The 16,984-nt window shown below is 46.1% G+C and overlaps 5 protein-coding genes across 5 annotated transcripts; 1 reads left to right on the forward strand and 4 right to left on the reverse strand.

Annotated features, from left to right (window-relative positions):
- Positions 1-200: 200 nt before the first annotated feature.
- Positions 201-4,559, forward strand: F4822DRAFT_335513 (condensin component). The gene is made up of 5 exons (XM_051455729.1): positions 201-709; positions 803-1,323; positions 1,380-1,645; positions 1,694-4,183; positions 4,239-4,559. Exons 1-5 carry the CDS (start codon positions 474-476, stop codon positions 4,407-4,409), a joined length of 3,684 nt encoding a protein of 1,227 aa, XP_051310930.1. The 5' UTR covers positions 201-473; the 3' UTR covers positions 4,410-4,559.
- Positions 4,560-4,825: 266 nt separating this feature from the next.
- Positions 4,826-6,064, reverse strand: F4822DRAFT_335509 (GRIM-19). Its single transcript, XM_051455728.1, has 4 exons — positions 5,880-6,064; positions 5,354-5,460; positions 5,139-5,291; positions 4,826-5,056 (listed from the first exon to the last, which is right to left on the reverse strand). Exons 1-4 carry the CDS (start codon positions 5,928-5,930, stop codon positions 5,008-5,010), a joined length of 360 nt encoding a protein of 119 aa, XP_051310931.1. The 5' UTR covers positions 5,931-6,064; the 3' UTR covers positions 4,826-5,007.
- A 165-nt stretch (positions 6,065-6,229) lies between these two features.
- On the reverse strand, positions 6,230-9,320 carry F4822DRAFT_335551 (uncharacterized protein). Its single transcript, XM_051455730.1, has one exon. It carries the CDS (start codon positions 9,263-9,265, stop codon positions 6,722-6,724), a length of 2,544 nt encoding a protein of 847 aa, XP_051310932.1. The 5' UTR covers positions 9,266-9,320; the 3' UTR covers positions 6,230-6,721.
- Positions 9,321-10,391: 1,071 nt separating this feature from the next.
- Positions 10,392-10,875, reverse strand: F4822DRAFT_412199 (uncharacterized protein; the record flags this gene model as incomplete). The annotated part of the gene is made up of 1 exon (XM_051458933.1): positions 10,392-10,875. The coding sequence occupies exon 1, from the start codon at positions 10,707-10,709 to the stop codon at positions 10,395-10,397; it is 315 nt and encodes a 104-aa protein (XP_051310933.1). The 5' UTR covers positions 10,710-10,875.
- Positions 10,876-11,831: 956 nt separating this feature from the next.
- On the reverse strand, positions 11,832-16,939 carry F4822DRAFT_335584 (glycosyltransferase family 1 protein). The gene is made up of 4 exons (XM_051455731.1): positions 15,920-16,939; positions 15,762-15,859; positions 12,534-15,710; positions 11,832-12,477 (listed from the first exon to the last, which is right to left on the reverse strand). The coding sequence occupies exons 1-4, from the start codon at positions 16,677-16,679 to the stop codon at positions 12,151-12,153; spliced, it is 4,362 nt and encodes a 1,453-aa protein (XP_051310934.1). The 5' UTR covers positions 16,680-16,939; the 3' UTR covers positions 11,832-12,150.
- Positions 16,940-16,984: the final 45 nt, after the last annotated feature.

The following is a 16,984-nucleotide window of genomic DNA, read 5'->3' on the forward strand; positions in this document are numbered from 1 at the left end:
ATTGTGCCGGGTACTCTTCGGGTATTTATTCAACGCGTTTTATTTGGTGGATAAGCGCGGGGTTAGCTGCAGAAAATTGATTGGAGGTCGCGTCTTATCGGGAACCAAACAAAAACAAATCCGTTGCTAAAGCAGCTGCGGGTCAGGTCGCACTCACTTACATCTTGCATCACCAAAATACTTTATCGCACTTTGTTGATCTCCCCTCTAAACTTCTAATCTTTTCCCCTCTTTATTTTTATTCAAGACACTTTCAACTAACAACAACAGGAAAACACCTAAAGATACCCTCCTTATTCCAAAGCGCAATACTCTGATTGATTCTATATCTTCTTTTTCATGTTCCTGGGGACATTTTGCGCATTTCCTGTTTGAATAGGTAGTCTTTTATCCTACTTAATATAACCCATTAGTTTCCATCCGCACTTATTCGTCCACACTGCGCTCCTCCAGCGCAAACACCACCGATCATCATGGATCCCATTAACTTCGATATAAATGATGCTCTCAAGCATTATATGAGCGATCCAGCTGCAATCTCTACACCAGAAGCCGACGGTGCATTAGTCGACTGCGAAACAGACCCCGAAGCTCTATCCAACATATCTCTTCTCAACCCGGTGTTAAATCCCATCGTCGATGCCGTTGCCGGAAATCCAGATGCTATTATGCGCAGCGCATATTTTGACTCGTTGCAGTTCCTTCTCAAGTGTGCACCCACTTCCATTACCCCCTCTGACAACCCTCAGTCTTCCAACAAGAGAGTACAAGAACCAATTTCTAAGATTTTCCTCGAATCCAGATATACGCAATTTCTACCCACACATGCCCTCAGTAAGATCTTCGACTTGATCATGAGTGGCCTAGCAGCCGAAGCCGACGCTATAAACCACGATCTCGAAAACCCAGACGAACAAGAGATGATCGCCCATCACAAATCCCTACTCGAAATATATGGTTTTCTATTGCAGTGGACTATCGCTTGTGTCGAGACGAAAGCCGCCGAGAAATCATCTACCACTTCTGTTTCACGCGCCAGAGGTAAGGGCGCAAAATCCAAAGCCGCAGCGAGCAAGGATAAGGATGGCAGTTGGGACAGTGTCGCCCAGTTACAAACAGCATTAGACGTTATGTCCAAAGTTCTTAAGTTGAAATTGGGCAAAATATTTCTTACGACAAGCGAGCGCGATACATTCATTGGTCTACTTACGAGGCCCGTTTACATGGTTTTGGAGAGTGAACAGAGAGTCAAGAATACAGCTATAAAGATGCATGCCTTCAAGGTTCTTTGCATCGCTGTTAAACATCATGGCCACGCCTACGGTGAGAAGTTATAGTTAAGGGAATTGGACTTAGTAGTATAACTAACCTGATAATAGCGGCGCAAATATCCATCGTCCAGAATTTGACATATTTTGAACATCTATCCGAACCGATGGCAGAGTTCTTGCATATTCTTGCGGAAACATACGATTACCCTCAGTTGGCCGACGAAATTCTGAGGGAGATCAGCAATAAGGAATTCAACACCAACGACACGAAGGGCCCTAAATCAGTATCGTCATTCATCATCAAGCTATCTGAACTTGTTCCCCGCCTAGTGATCAAGCAGATGACGATGCTAGCCAAACAATTAGACAGCGAGGTACGGCTTATCCCATACAATTACGGGCCAATCTAACATTTTTATCAGTCATATGGGCTAAGATGCTCCCTCATCGAAGTTTGCGGCAACATGATCGCTCACCTCACCACACAAGAAGAGCGAAGCGAAAACCACAAATCACAATTGAATGCCTTCTTCGACGTTTTAGAAGAGCGTTTCCTTGACATAAATCCTTATTGTAGATGTAGGGCTATGCAAGTCTACACGAGGCTCTGTGATCTTGAACAGAAATTCCCCAAGCGTCGACAGAAAGCTGCGGAGCTAGCTTGTCGAAGTCTTGAAGACAAGAGCAGTCACGTCAGGAGAAATGCTATAAAACTTTTAGGGACTTTGATAAAGACACACCCCTTTACCGTCCTGCATGGTGCTCAACTTTCTCGCAAGGATTGGCAAGAAAGATTGGACAAGGTCGATGCCGAATTAGACGCATTGAAGCCACCAGCAGGCGAACCTGGTCTAGGAGAAGATAAAGCCGACAATACAGCACTAGTAGACGAACCCACACAAATCGAATCACCTCAGAAGCCTAAGGAGATGACTGATGAAGAAAAGGTGGCAGCGGTTCTGAAGGCCCAGGAAGATGCAGCTACTTCGGAAGCCATCGAGAAACTAACGCTGACGAAGCGATACTACACCGATGCTCTCAAGTTCATCGAGGTACTACATGAGGCTACATCTACCGTATGTCAGCTTCTTGGGTCCAAGAACAAGTCCGAAGTCATTGAGGCAATGGATTATTTGGAAATCGGAAATGCGTACAACATCGAAGACAATATGGTTGGAATTCGACGAATGATGCGCCTTATCTGGACAAAAGGAAATAGTGATGAAGGCAAAGGTGTGCAATCGCACTTAATTGATTGCTACAGACGACTATTTTTCGAAGCACCAGACAGCTTCAGCCCCAATGACGCCGCCATCTACATCGCGAGAAACATGATCAGTCTCACATCGGGTACGACCCCGGCCGAATTGACGAGTCTCGAACAACTCTTGGCGACAATGATGAAAGGTGGAATGATCTCCGACCGAGTAGTCACAAAGCTATGGGAGGTTTATGGCTTCCAGAGGAGAGAAATTTCTCGATCCCAGCGACGCGGTGCTATTATTGTTCTAGGCATGCTTGCTACGGCTTCACCTGAGATTGTTGTCGGTGAGATGGAGGCCATGCTACGAACCGGACTTGGATCTCATGGTCGATCTGACCTCCAATTAGCCAAGTATACATGCATTGCTCTACAAAGGCTTAACCCCTTAGGAAGACAAGCCAAAGATTCGCCAGTCAAATTCAGTCGCCTTCCAAATGAGCACGCCGTACTAGCGAAGTTAGCCGCAATCACCGAGGTTCCAAGCGATAGTAAGGAATGGTTTGGAGTAGCCGAACAGGCCATCAATGCCATTTACGTCCTTGCCAAACATCCCGATACATTATGCTCTGAGATTATTAGGCGCAGAACAAGAGTCGTATTTGCCGCACAGCAGAAATCTCCATCTGCATCTCGCCCTGGATCGCGAGGCTTCGATCCTACTGTGACCGCTGCCGTCGACCAGGGAATGACTCAAGGCATCACTATGAATCTTGATGCCCCTACTCAAACTATTCGACAAATTTCAGAACCACCAGTCGAGCCCAAGCAAAAAGCCGCTATTGCGCTTTCTCAACTACTTTTCGTCGTTGGCCATGTGGCCATTAAGCAAATCGTTCACCTTGAACTTTGCGAACTCGATTTCAAGCGACGGAAGCAGGAGAAAGAAAAAGAAGCTGCTGCTAAACCAGCCGAAACACGTCCTTCCGTAGGTCGTAAGGGCAAGACGGCTGCTCCTGCTCCTGCTCCTGCTCCAGAGGATGCTGGAGATGAACTTGATTTAATTGGTGGCACGACGGAAGATGACTTTACAGAAGCCATGGCACACATTCGTGAGCAAGAGCTTTTATTTGGGCCACAATCACTACTGTCTAATTTTGGTCCGATGGTAGCCGAAATATGCTCGCGTAGCGATATTTACAGAGACAAGGGCCTACAAGCAGCAGCGACTTTATGTTTGGCGAAGCTCATGTGTGTTAGCAGCGAATACTGCGAGGCTCATCTACCGCTACTAATTACCATCATGGAACGGTCACTTGATGCGACCGTGCGATCGAATGTTGTCATTGCTCTCGGTGATATGGCAGTTTGCTTTAATCACCTTATCGATGAGAATACCGATTTCCTGTACCGCCGATTAGCTGATAGAGATTTGTCCGTCAAACGTACTTGCTTGATGACCTTGACATTCCTAATCCTCGCGGGTCAAGTCAAGGTCAAGGGTCAATTAGGAGAGATGGCTAAATGTCTGGAGGATGAAGACAAGCGTATCGCAGATCTTGCGCGCATGTTCTTCACCGAGCTCAGCACCAAGGACAACGCAGTATACAATCACTTTGTCGATATGTTCAGCTTGCTGTCCGCAGATCAAAGAATGGAAGAAGAACCTTTCCGGAGGATTGTTCGGTTCTTGTTGGGATTTGTCGAGAAGGTAATTTTCCCCTCGCCAATCACTCATAATAACCCATTGCTAATAATAATAACAGGACAAACATGCCAAGCAACTCGCAGAAAAACTCGCAGCTCGTCTCTCACGATGTGAGACAGAACGCCAATGGAATGATGTTGCATACGCGTTGGGTTTGCTACAGCATAAGAATGAAGATATTACGAAAGTCGTAAGCGAGGGGTTCAAGGTTATCCATGCTTCTGCTTAGACTGAATGATGTGATGGATGTATGATGTATTTATCGAGGATACCTAATGAACGGTTTGGTCCATGTCACGTATGGGTTGGACGATGAGGATGAAAGGAGTCTGGCGTTGAGGATTAGGATGGATAGGATGGAGGTCCTTTTCGTGGTAACATAAAACTTATATTTTTTTCTAAATGAAATACATGAACTTTTAAAGCAATAGTCTCGTGTCACTAGCCGAATAGTGATGTCCATCGCCCATATCCCGGTAAGAATTTGTACAATTTAAGTACGTTCCCAGTAAATGATCATGGGCCTTGCTAATAATTGCACTCGTGTATCTTATGGCCTATATCAACGCTACCTAGGTAGGTAACCCTACATATCACTTTTGGACTGCTATACATCCCCAAGCATAACCAGCATACTGCCAAATCATAACGCAAGATCAAGACCAGAGCATTGGTTGAATTTATTTGCTTCTCTTCTCTGTTGGTATATGTACAAATTCCCCAGCGACTCTGACTTCGGGGAGCTCTTCCACTCATAGCCAGAGTGCATTTTCGGGTCTATTTCATGAAGCATACGCCACCATCACTATTTTCTTTCCTTATTTTGCTTATTTCGTAACGTTGGTCGGCGTAACGGCGAATGTCGGTCTCACGTATCTGCAATTACACCACCATCAGCATTGATTCTCATCTAACCAAGACAGAAGAGTAGATATTTGAAAGGGAAAGGGGAACATACCGATCCGAATTATAAACCTTAACGTTCTCACCCAAAAGCTCCTTCTCACGCGCCTGATCCGCCAAATGTCTACGCACTAGATCGCGGTCTTCTTCGGCTTGGAGGAGGGGGATTAGGTGGATACGCGACCACATCTTTTCGCGGGCGAGTTCACTACGGTCGGATTGTTAGTATCGACCTCGAGATGTATTGTAAGGGGAAGGGGGGGGAGGTACTTTTGTTCTCGGACACCCTTGGTTAGTTTGTAGAAACCGAAGACCATGATGGCGCCCATGCCGAGGAGTAGTGTTGCGGGGCGGAAGCCTGGGCCGGGGAGGTTGCGCTAGAGAAGAGAATTATGTTAGCACAGGGTCTTCTCAGAAGATGAACCCATTTCTGCTTGATTGCGGTGATTCCAGATGCCCGCGATGTTCCAATTTCCCCTACATCTCTAGAGTCGGCCGTTTCGATTGCGAAGTATGGAGTAGTTGTGGAGGCCGTGAACGTGACACGATCTCTCATAGGTATCGTATAACCGTATCGGGAACATGTAGAAAGTCGTCCGTATAGATACGAATTGTGTATCCCAGCTCCTCATTCATCCCGTCGATCGTCCGCAACATCATAGCCCAGTATTCCTCAACCTCCCTCCTCCATCCCGACTCCTATTATACCCTCAGTTCGGCCTCTCAGCTCCTCCCCAACATCCACACACCCTCTTCCGCACCGACCGCAAATAGAAGTAATAAATGCGCAACTAACCTTATACTGCACAGGGCCGTAACCCCCAACGGGGGGCATATCCTGAGGCATCTTGTCTGCCTATTTGTATCCTCTTTCCCCTAATCAATTTCTCTTCCTTTCTTTTTCTTCCCTTATCGTTTCGTCTCCGAGTATCGGTTCGTCGTCGTGATTATTATTGTTGTTGAGAGAATGAATGATTAAGCTTCAATTGGCGCCGCTTGATTCGATGGCCGGTACTTTAGTGGGTCGATGAAGCTTAGCGTGATTTAATTGGTTGGGGATGAAGGTGGGGGTTCCCAGTTATGTAATTGGATCACGTGAGTCCCATACATGTACTTAGGTACACTTACATCATAGGATATCGAAAGTCGACGATGAGACTATCTTGTCGTATCATTTAAATATCAAATATTAACGGGAATAAATTTCTTTACTATAAGCACCCTACTCAATTCATTCGCTATGCAGCCAAACACCTGAAGAAGCGTAGAAAAACCCAACACAAAAGCCACCCTTATCCCGGTATCTCCACCTACGTACCATTGCCTTGCCTTTGCCTTTCCATTGCCATTGTCCTATCCGCCTATCGACAGCAACTTGAACAAAACTCCTTATCAGGCAAATAAGAAAAGGATATAAACATTGTAGATTAAAACAACAAGATAGAGCAAGAACATACGCCCCATGACGATGATGGTATGTTGAAGAACCCTTGAAGATGATATGATGCCTGCCTGCCTGCTTTTTCTTTTTTGCGCCGCCAATGTCATGCATTCATTCGTCTTCTCGTAATCCGGACAAACTTAATCAGCAACACGGTTCCTCACGTCTAGATAGCCAGTAGGTTGGTTATAGGTAGATCAACCTTTCTCGCCCTCGGCTTGTAATTCTGCCTCGAGCTCGGCTTCCAAGTCGGCAAAGTCATCATCATCATCATCATCTTCGCCACCGTCGTCGGCCCCGTCTCCACCGCCACTCCCAGCACCAATAGGGTTCATCTCGCGGTCACCATCTTCCTCGTCACCCGTACCTAACGGTGTCGGCAAGCCACTATCTTCCGCGTCCTCTTCATCAGTAGCGTTTCTCACATTGCGCAGACCCGTAGTCCTCGCCTTTGCTATACGCTGCTTTTTAGAAAGGACGCTTCCTCCAGTTTCTAGGCTGTTCTCACCATCATCATCTTCACCCAGCTTACGTTTCTTGCCCTTAGGTTCTTCCGTTTCCGTGTCCGTGCCGGCATCCGTACCTTGAGTGCTCTCAAAGTCTGAGTCATCTATATCAGATCCCATAAACTCTTCAAGCTCCTTATCAACATCACCCCATTCCATTCCATCGAGATCGTCTATGGGGCTTTGTTGACCGTCTTCGAGGTCAGGTGGCATTACATTGAACCTATCTTGTAACTCATCGTCCTCATCCTCATCGTCGTCGTCATCGTCATCATCATCCTCCCCTGAACCATCCGCATCACCATCATCAATCTCATCGTTTGCTTCTTCCTCATATGACTGACGACCAGAAGTGACAATGGTAATCTTTGGTCGAGGTGGCGATGCTGATCCTTCATCTAGGGGTGTATCGGAATTTCGGTCTGCGGGATGTATTTGTATTAGGTAGGGAGTTTCGTCCAGCTTGACCCATTGCGCTATTGAATCGGCAAGCCAGTTCTGATTGACAATCTTAATCGACGGAATGCGTGCTGCCTGGCGAACCTTCTGAGTTCGCGGACGTGCAAAGTTAATAACTAAGTGAGTAATCTCATTGCTCACACGCGTCCGAATTTCAGCGCCAAAGCTTTCTGCTTGCATCCCTATTTCCGTTTTACGTACATCAACGTCTAACGGAACAAGACCAGAGAGTACCAATCTCGTATCTTTAAGGACTTGGGATTTGAGGAAGTTAAGAGTTGATCCTACATCTGGTATAGTGTCGGGTCTTATCTCGTCACTTTGGCGATTTGCTGATCGGGCATCGTATTGTTCGTAGAATGAATGATGTAGGTTGGCGAGGTGCTTCTCTAGGAATTTCAGTTCTCGGTCGTCGTCACGAAGTAGCTTATGCCGTTGGTGTGAAGGAGTATCTGACTCTCCATTTACCACGGGTTCTGGGTTGTCGCCGTTCTCGGTGGATTTTTTCTCAGCTTCATTGTCCTCCTTATCTAATTCTTCTTGTAAATGCAATAAGGGGCGATCCTTCAATTGTTTCTCCAGTGTGCGTTCCTGCTCTTCTGCTTGTAATTGTAGTAGGGCATTGTCGCCTTCGCCATTCCCATTCCCATTCGCTACCGCCCTTTCATGTTCCGAGGTAGGACTTGGCTCGACACCACTTGCACTAGGTTGTGCAGCGTTGCCATTGACTGGTTTTGGCTTCGGCTCCGGGGGACGAGGGGCGGGTATGATATCTTCACGCTTAGGCAAAAAACTAGAATTGATATCTCCAATGCCTGTGAAGAAATCATACGGCGAAACTTTGATCAAATTTGACCTATTCCGTGGCCATACGTCAGCTCGATCGTCCATGACAACGACCATGTTAGTGCTGACAGGGAATAACCGTTGCAAACTCTTGGCGGTTATACTGTCGTTCTCGTCTCGACTAATGATTCGATTGCCGAAAAGCTTTTGTGTAGGATCGACAATTTTCGCGATATTAAGGGCATATGCGCGCGTGCCCATCGTGTAAACGTGTAACTCGAACATTTTAGAAACTCTTTCGAGGAATTCAGCTAGACCTGGGCGCATCTTGATGTAGTACCAGCACCCGCTGGCAGCTCCTCGTGGACCATCGTCAAGTTGGAAGCAGCGCACATCTTTGACAGCTTCATAGTTTGGATTGGACGGATCGCGTTGCCATTCGCCAACAGTAGGATCGATACAGGCGTGTATGATAGTTTGGTCAAGATCGACGACAAGACTAAGCTTTCTGGCCTTTAAAAGTCGACGCTGTAATTGCATCTCAGCGCGTGCAGCCTGATCAGAGCTTACAGTAAGAGCGATATTATCATGCACCATGGCGACCGTGGCGCGCGCAGTGTCGAGGGACTCGCTGGCGTAATTCGCCTCCTTCATGTCCTTACCACAAATGGCGCATAATCCAGCGTATTGTATCTCATGGCTGCAAGTCTCGTCTATGCTAACAAGGTCTTGGTCTTTTTTGATGACTTCACCTATCTTCACGCGCCATTGTTTCAGTTTGCCCTCGGCAGGGCTGTCCCAGTCTGCGACTCCTGTTTCTTCTATTTCGTGTTCTTCGTTCATAGTTGGGTCGCCTACTGTACGCGTGTATTTAAATGTGTATCGGAGGATTGGTTCTTGTTTTGATACATCGTCGCCAGGTTGTTTTAGGAAATTTGTTATTGTAATAGGGTAACGGAGCCGAGCTCCTAGTCGGAGTGTCTTGGCCATTTCGTATGTATTCGTGGGGTGTAGAAACGGTCATACACCCAATAAATTACGGCCTAGACAACAAAGAAATGTTAGTTTGGAATTGACATGATCAGGCCATGTGTGCAAAGTAGGGAGGTAGCTTTGGAATGTACTGGAAAGGTGTGAGATGTTATAGGTAGTCGAGTGAGGCTCGGGGAAAGACAGTCAAGCAAGCTTAAAGACGAAAGTGGTACAAACAAATTGGATACATGATGAAATGGTAAGACAAAGAAAAGCCATTATCTTGTTATGCGACATGGATCCCATGTACAAATGGGCAAAAGAGAGATACAGTATGTCAATAAAAGTAGTTATACCGACCTTTGCGCGCCACACCTATCGATGACGGAAGCTGTGAAAGTAGGTAGGGTCGAGCTCAATAGCTCCAGTTTTTCCCATTGCACTTTAAGACTAGAGTATGCCTTTCGATAGACGAAGGTGTTGACCGTGGAAGAAATGGGTAGGTCGCCGTCGCAGATAGGTATGTATTGGTAACAATGGATGAGTAGGTAGCTACTTGATTATATCGAAGCTGTAATTCTTCACGCGGAAGAGGTAGCTAGGTAAGGACGTAGGATTTCAGGCGCAGCTAAACGTATGACAACTTCATGTTGTGCCGCAACCACGGCGGTAACAGACGTGCAATGTTGTGAAGATTGCCTTAAGTATGTAATAGTATTGAGGAATAGAAAATAGGATGTATAGGTTTAAGTGGATGCGTGAATGCGTCAAGGAGAATTTATTGTGCTTATGCTTGCGCGTGCACGGCGATATGTAAGGTAGGCGTAGTTCGTGAAAATAGGTAGCTTCCAGGTTTTGGTCTACAGAAAAAGGCCAAAGAGGGTTAGTGGGTTTCAATAAAATGGATCAGTTTAATAGGAAAGGGGTACCTAGGTACATTGATCAAAGTGTAAAATGAACAAATCAACGTGGACGTAGACGGGTTATCCCGGTCCTGTGTAACACTTCCAATTGGGGAAATAATTTCAGTGGAACTGATTGGATGACAAGGTGAACGGAAGGTTTGGTAAGGAAATGGACGGATGGGATTTGATACATAATCAAGAATGACAAGATTCAGATAAAGTAATAGTACAATTCCAATGCTTTACCCATTGACAGATAAGGTAGAGGAAGTCTGTGCAATACTTATATTAGGTATGAGAAAGATTAGGTATATGACCTCCAAGATGGACACAAAATGGATACAATGAATGATAGGGATACATATACGGGGATGCATGTACCTTAGTATGAATGTACATACGTACATACATAAGAGCATGTACATACATAGACGTACATATATTATGTATGCAAGGTATTTGGGTGAGACGAGAAAGATAGGCCGGCACTTGCATGCAATTGAAATAGGGTGATGATGGCATTGTTTGTAGGCGAGTACAAAAATACTTCCAATCATATGACGCGAAGAATCGGGTGCTTCAAGCCTCAATTTGGGAAAAGAAAGAAAAGGGAAAAAGCATTAAGAACTTGTACCCACTTACCCGTATTGATCGCACGTGGACGAGAAAAAGTAACACTCAAATACAGTACTTGAGGTTACCTACATATGTAGGTATGTAATTGATAGGCTCGATAAGAAGGTACTTAAGAAAGGTAACAGTTGAAAGCCACCAAGAGTTGCTTCTTAAGCCTTACGCCAATTGGTTGATAAGGTTGACGAAACGACTTTCAATAATTGGTGTACCTTAACCCTTAATTTTATAGCGTACGGGAGTAAACTGGTATAGGGAGGAGTTGTAGGTATTATGTAAAATGATTCATAGAATGATGAAGAGTTAAGTGAAGAATTATAAAAGAAGTTAGAAAGGTTGAAAGGCTAGATTGGTCGGTTGAGAAAATTAAGCACAAGCCACTAGAACAAACGCCTCTTTCTCTTAAAATTCACAGGCGAGATGGTGTCCCCTTAAAAATTCACTTGGGGTGAGGGGGCCTTTTTGTACCTGGTGGCAGACGCATGGGCTGGCCTGCACCGTAGACAGGCAACCCCTCGCTTACCCCCCTGTCCGTTTGCGGGGAGCTTTAGAAAACAGGGGGATTCATTGGACACATAAATGACGTGGCTGAAGCTCCCTGCATGTGGCTAGTAATCCATACATATGTACCACCATTTTACATCAGGGCAAGTACATTTGTATATAAATACATAGATACAAGAGTACATAGGTACGTACTCGCATGTGGTAATGACTCAAGCGAATGATTTCAGACACTTTTCGTCATAGTCGCTGACATCAAGATAGGGGCTACTATTCTCCAGTCATTTTTCAAAATTGCTCCATGCGAACTCCATTCAGGCTGCCAGATAGTAGCATCATTCATGAAAAACCAAGTAAGACTCATTGAGAAAGGTAGATATTGATACAACAAGGTTGATGAACTCTCTATTCTTTGGCTTGCTTTGCCTGCCTGTGGTCATACCCATTACCCAAATATGTAGCCATTAATTACCCCTGAACCCTCTTATACTTCCATGAACGGCATGAGGTAGGTAAGCTGTTATGTAAAACAGCACCAGAAAGTAGTAAATGCAAAATAGTACCGGACGCCTGCGCTTGCAATGCAGAAAGAGCAGTCAGTCTATGCGCGCGCATACACACCCAAATCCATAACGTAAACTGTCGTATACTATGAAATCCTCTGAGCCGGATACCATGATCAGATAGGATGTAATATTTCATCCCATCTTGCGACTGGATGAGTTAGATACCAGTTTTCTGCTCGGTTTCTTTCCTATTTAACCTTCGAATTGGATTCAAGACGTTACCGAAAACTCCCAAGATTAGAGCCGTAGTTCCGACCCAAAGGCCACGGCACTAACCGACCGTACAGGTATCTCCCTAAGACCCCGTCGTAGTCGATGTTGACTTGGCCATGCTTGAACTTGTGCCGGCTCTACCGAGAAATCTCGATCCTAGGGAACCCTGTCCGGTGGCTCCATTAATACTTGCTTCCATCTGAGAGAGTGCGCTTTTCTTAACAACGAGCTCAGGGTCGACTTCATCACCACCGACGAAGGTCCAACTCTCTTCTTCCGATTCATCAGCTATAGTGCCGTCGGGGCTACTAGCCGTAGCTGCATTCTTGCCAGCTTTAGATTTGATCAGGCTCTTGGCGTATTCAAGATCTCGGTATATGCATTGGATAGCTGTATCCACGCCATTTTCCTGTTCCAAAAGTTAGATATCTGTCATTACTAGGTGATTGAAGAAAAAAGACATACCTTCCGAATAGTCTCCCCTAATACTCGAGCCTTTACAATCATTCTTTCGCTGTGAGTGGTCTCCCATAGGGCTCTCGCAAAGCTGTTGGCTCCCCATTTCTTCAAGCAGATACCAACACCCAAGTCTTCAACCCGGCTACCAAAGAAGAACTGGTCGCCGAAAAATGGACGAATGATCGTTGGGATACCAGCACGTAAACTAGCGCCCGTTGTCCCAGAACCACCATGGTGCGCGGCTGCATCCATCTGTGCGAATAACCAGTCGTGAGGTGCGCTTTTAATCTGGAATATTTCCGGTGGAAGTTCTTGTTCGGGTACCGCGGCTTCCTTATTACCAAGGCGGTCAGACCAGCCCTTAGATAGCACACACCGAACATCAGCTTTCAATACGGCATCAATAACCTCTTGTGTCATCTTCGCAGGATCCGGTACAATAATAGAACCAAAACCAACGTAGACTAGCTTCTTATCATCTTTGCGAGCTTGCTGAATGAAGTTCATTAGATCATCGGGTGGAGTCCATTCAGTACCCTCGTCCAAAAACCAGTAACCCGTTACACGAATCCAATCACTATAATCAAGTGGAGGCGCAACGACCGCAGGAGAGAAATTGTAGAGGAAAGGAACTTTGTTTGGCTGCAATTTCTCCAAACTCGTGTTGGGTAACCCGAGAATATTATTTCTCCAACGGTTGATTTGGTGCGCCGTTGCTTTCCAGAATACATTGTCAAACATGACATATGTGACATAGTTATAGGCGCCACCCATTTTGTGTTCGGGCATAACGAAAGCGTGGGGGTAGGCCCTCGTGCGGGTCCACGGCATCGTGAAAGCTCGGAAATAAGGGATACCTAATGCCTCTGCAATGTGAATACCGGCCATGGCACTAGGACTTTCAATGAGTAAGTCGGAACCTTTGCATGCCGTAAAAGCGGATGCAAGTAGTTCATCCAACCAGCCGCGAAATTTCGAGTTTGCTTCCCTTAAGAATGCCCACGTAAAAGTACCATTCTGAATACAGATACGCATTAGTTCACTGGGATCACCCTCAACAGGCGCGAACTCGATACCGTGCCCTTCAATCCAATCCTTGAACTCCTTATGGGTAGCTATTCGAGGTTTATGTCCTTCAGCCATCAGCCCCTTGCAGAGTGCGATATAAGGCTGGACATCACCCCGAGAACCAATCGTCAAGCAAGTGACTTTCATAGGCTCTGAAGGTTTAAAGTTGAGGAATGAAGCTTTAGGATCGTCGAATAGAATCGTGGGTGATGAATCGCTTAGGCAAGATGTTTCATGAGGCATCTTGAGGTCATGTTCGACGTTTTCTTGAAGTCGCGCCTCATGGAGTGCGTCACGTTCTGCCATCGCTTCATCGGCATCCTCCTGGTCTTCTTGATCTAACGAGCCTTTGTCTCGTAGGTAGCGCGTAGTTTCAAGGTTTCGTAATAGTGTAACGGTGCAATCATCGCGTAATTCAGCCTTGTTGAATTCGAAAAATATTTCTTCGTGGCCACGAATGACAACGACCAACCCAGAATATCCAAAGCGGAAGCCCTTTTCTTTCTCGGCAGTTTCAATGTCCTTCAGCGGAAGAATTAATTTCGTCCGAGTTCCAAGCAGCAAGCTACGGAAACAGAAATGACGATCGCTGATGTAAACTTTACCATAGAGTGGCAAAACACGAACAATATAGCCGTAGTAAGTTGCCTGTAATTTCTCCGTTTCTGGGAGGGCAAAGTGCGCCCGGAACCGATCCATATCTACACCATCATCGTCATCCATTTCTCCATCAGGCTTGAGAGCAGGAGCTTCATGGTAATGTTTTCGACCGCCTTTCCACATGCCGGATACTTTCTCGACATATCCCATTGACTCAGTCGCCAACAAATTGCTCATATGGCGGCTTGTTTGGTTCAAATAATTAGCGAAAAAGCCCGCTCGTTGTAATGGATATGCGCCCATTCGTGCTATTTTCTGAAGGCCCGGTGCCGATGTTGTTGTCGATTGATCAAGTTTGTCGCTACCACTAAAATCGTATACGTGCCCCGTAGTGGCGGCTCGATGTTTGTCGTAAGCAAGCGATTCATCCGATTTCTGGGGCAATCGACTTGTACCAGACGATCTATCGCGGCGGCCTGCGCGAGAAGCCGATATGGAGCGACGAATGGTAGGTCTATGAAATACTTCGCTGCCTCTTAAAATCTGACTACCAGAAGGGTCTTCGTTTGATGATGAAGCCATGGCAGATGTGCTAGGGTCTTCGAGTGAATGAACGTATGACTCGGACGACTCCAACTTTTCTTGTTGAGCCGAATTATCATGCATGCGATGCTTGCTTAACGACCTGCTGGCGCTAAAACTTCGACGAGGTGAAGCATCGCGTGTTAATGTATCGAGATCTAGGCTTCGTCGCCCAAATTGTCGAATGGCATCAAAACTGCCGCGGGCTAAATCACCACTAGCTCGGGGACTTGGTTCCCGCGGACTATGAGGTGAGAGGGGAGCTAGTGTTGCTCTGACATGATCGCGAAGTTTGGGAGATTTGAGCTCAAGTGCGGCAGGGGCATTTTTTTGCTTAACGCTTAATGAGCTGTGCCGAGAAACCCCTTCAAGTTTTTGCTGTTGTTTAGATGATTCCAGCTCGGAGTTTGATTCCTGATGTTTCGACGCACCCTCTACTAGGATTTTGAGGACACCAATTGCTTCTTTGCTAAAGCTGAAGAATGAAAAGAAATACTCGTCAATGGCATACGTCTCGTCGTTATCGATGACGCGAATCTTGCAAGTATCGGCAAATTCAATCATTTGACTGTCCTCGACGTCTATGACATTCTGAATCGGAAGAGATATCTTGACGCTGTCGCCTTCGTTGTGAGATCGGAAGATAACCCTTTGTAAACTCTTGACCCATTCCTTGGCACTTGGAGCGCTATCAGCTCTGAGGTGATAGGTTCGGTGATTTGTGACAACAGAAAAAGATAGCCCATCTTTTTCTTTCTCGTCAATATTTGCCGATATGGCATAACTTAAGTCGATTTGACCATGTGGGAAGTAGAGATTCGATGGATCACGATAATAAGCCAGCACATCACCTTTTAATCGGAACCAGTAACGACTATACTTGGGATTCCGTTTGCCGCTCTTGGATAGATATCCAGACTTGGCAACTTCGTGCTATTTTCATCATTAGTAAGATCCCTCGCAAAATTCGGGGAAAGATCGTACAGCTTTCTTTGGCAGATAGGCGTAGAAGCAAATATGCTTGGCGGTGATGTACATGTAGCCTTGTAGCAGCACGCTCTGGAGTAACCAACAAGGATATTCTAAACGACGTTAGTTCCTGAATACGAACCAGTAAGGGAAATGATTGTTTTTCATCATACCCTCTACTACTTCTTCGGGCTCGTCAAATTCAAATATCCTTTTAAGTTGTCGCGCGAGTAAACTAGGGCCATCATCGCCATCACCCCTTCGATGATCACCCGATAGTCTTTCAATATCAAAACTTGGCCTAGACGACATTTCTGCCCTGGCTTCTAACATCCTGGTCATCACTGGAGCAAGCCTTTCTTCACGATCACTTGTTGCGGTATCGAGCGTGGGCGAGCGCGAGTCTGTAGTCGGTGAGCTTAGACCATCGTCTTCGCCCTCTACACCTGATTTAGATTGGAGACCTGAGGATTTTGTTTGCCTAAATTTGGACCTCGTCGCAAGTCGTGGGAGCTGGGGTAACGATCGTAGGAGTTGTCCTGATAATCTTCTTCTCTGTTTCTCTCCCTTTTCCTTATCCGAGGGACTCTTTCTCAGTATTGTTGTCTGCGCAATTTGTTCCTTCTCTTTACCTCTCTTCGGTCTTCCTCCTCGGTCCATTTCTTCATCCTCGTCGCTCGATTGACCTTCGAATCGATCGTTGAAATCTACGGTTGATCCAGCGGCTGCAATCAAGCCAAATATCGATTGGTTCAAGTTCATGAACATCTGAGCACCTTGATTGGGTGGTAGAACATCCTCGTCTGCGTCGTCTCCGTGGTCTTTTAATCGGTCGGGAAGCTCCATAGTCGGATGGTGGTCTTCTTTACGTTTCTTCTGAAGCTTTTTACTGACGTGCCGGCGGGCGGGACTATCTTCGGATGGGGGTGCCATAGCGGGCAATAAGTTAGCTTAAAGGCAAGCTATGAACCACTGACTTGTCCAAGCTGATTCGGATACTTTAGGGCTTAAGATTAGCGTTCGCTGAACCCGTGGTACCGGAGCAGGCTACACAGGCGAAGGGACGAATGGGAGAAGAACACGGCTATGAAGGCCGCAGGCAGCGTTGCCAAGATTCGTAGAGCTTCGAGACAAAGGTCCCGAAAGGCGTGAGAGTTGGATCGAATCAAAGTGGGCCCGTGGAATTACAAGGCGGTGGGTTTCAATGATGCAGATGCATCGTTAAAAAGGTAAAGAGT

Source organism: Hypoxylon trugodes (assembly GCF_022578975.1).
Source record: "Hypoxylon trugodes strain CBS 135444 unplaced genomic scaffold F4822scaffold_8, whole genome shotgun sequence".
NCBI lineage: Eukaryota > Fungi > Ascomycota > Sordariomycetes > Xylariales > Hypoxylaceae > Hypoxylon > Hypoxylon trugodes.

Bases quoted from the DNA above. Each gene is read 5' to 3' on its own strand.
- F4822DRAFT_335513 (XM_051455729.1), top strand. From the start codon at position 474: ATGGATCCCATTAACTTCGATATAAATGATGCTCTCAAGCATTATATG. The intron at 710-802 runs GTGTGCACCCAC...CCTCGAATCCAG, and splicing joins TCGTTGCAGTTCCTTCTCAA to ATATACGCAATTTCTACCCA. The intron at 1,646-1,693 runs GTACGGCTTATC...CATTTTTATCAG, and splicing joins CCAAACAATTAGACAGCGAG to TCATATGGGCTAAGATGCTC.
- F4822DRAFT_335509 (XM_051455728.1), bottom strand. From the start codon at position 5,930: ATGCCTCAGGATATGCCCCCCGTTGGGGGTTACGGCCCTGTGCAGTAT. The intron at 5,461-5,879 runs GTTAGTTGCGCA...TCTCTTCTCTAG, and splicing joins ACGGCCCTGTGCAGTATAAG to CGCAACCTCCCCGGCCCAGG. The intron at 5,057-5,138 runs GTATGTTCCCCT...GTGTAATTGCAG, and splicing joins AAGGTTTATAATTCGGATCG to ATACGTGAGACCGACATTCG.
- F4822DRAFT_335551 (XM_051455730.1), bottom strand. From the start codon at position 9,265: ATGGCCAAGACACTCCGACTAGGAGCTCGGCTCCGTTACCCTATTACA.
- F4822DRAFT_335584 (XM_051455731.1), bottom strand. From the start codon at position 16,679: ATGGCACCCCCATCCGAAGATAGTCCCGCCCGCCGGCACGTCAGTAAA. The intron at 15,860-15,919 runs GTATGATGAAAA...AACGTCGTTTAG, and splicing joins GCCCGAAGAAGTAGTAGAGG to AATATCCTTGTTGGTTACTC. The intron at 12,478-12,533 runs GTATGTCTTTTT...CTTTTGGAACAG, and splicing joins TAGGGGAGACTATTCGGAAG to GAAAATGGCGTGGATACAGC.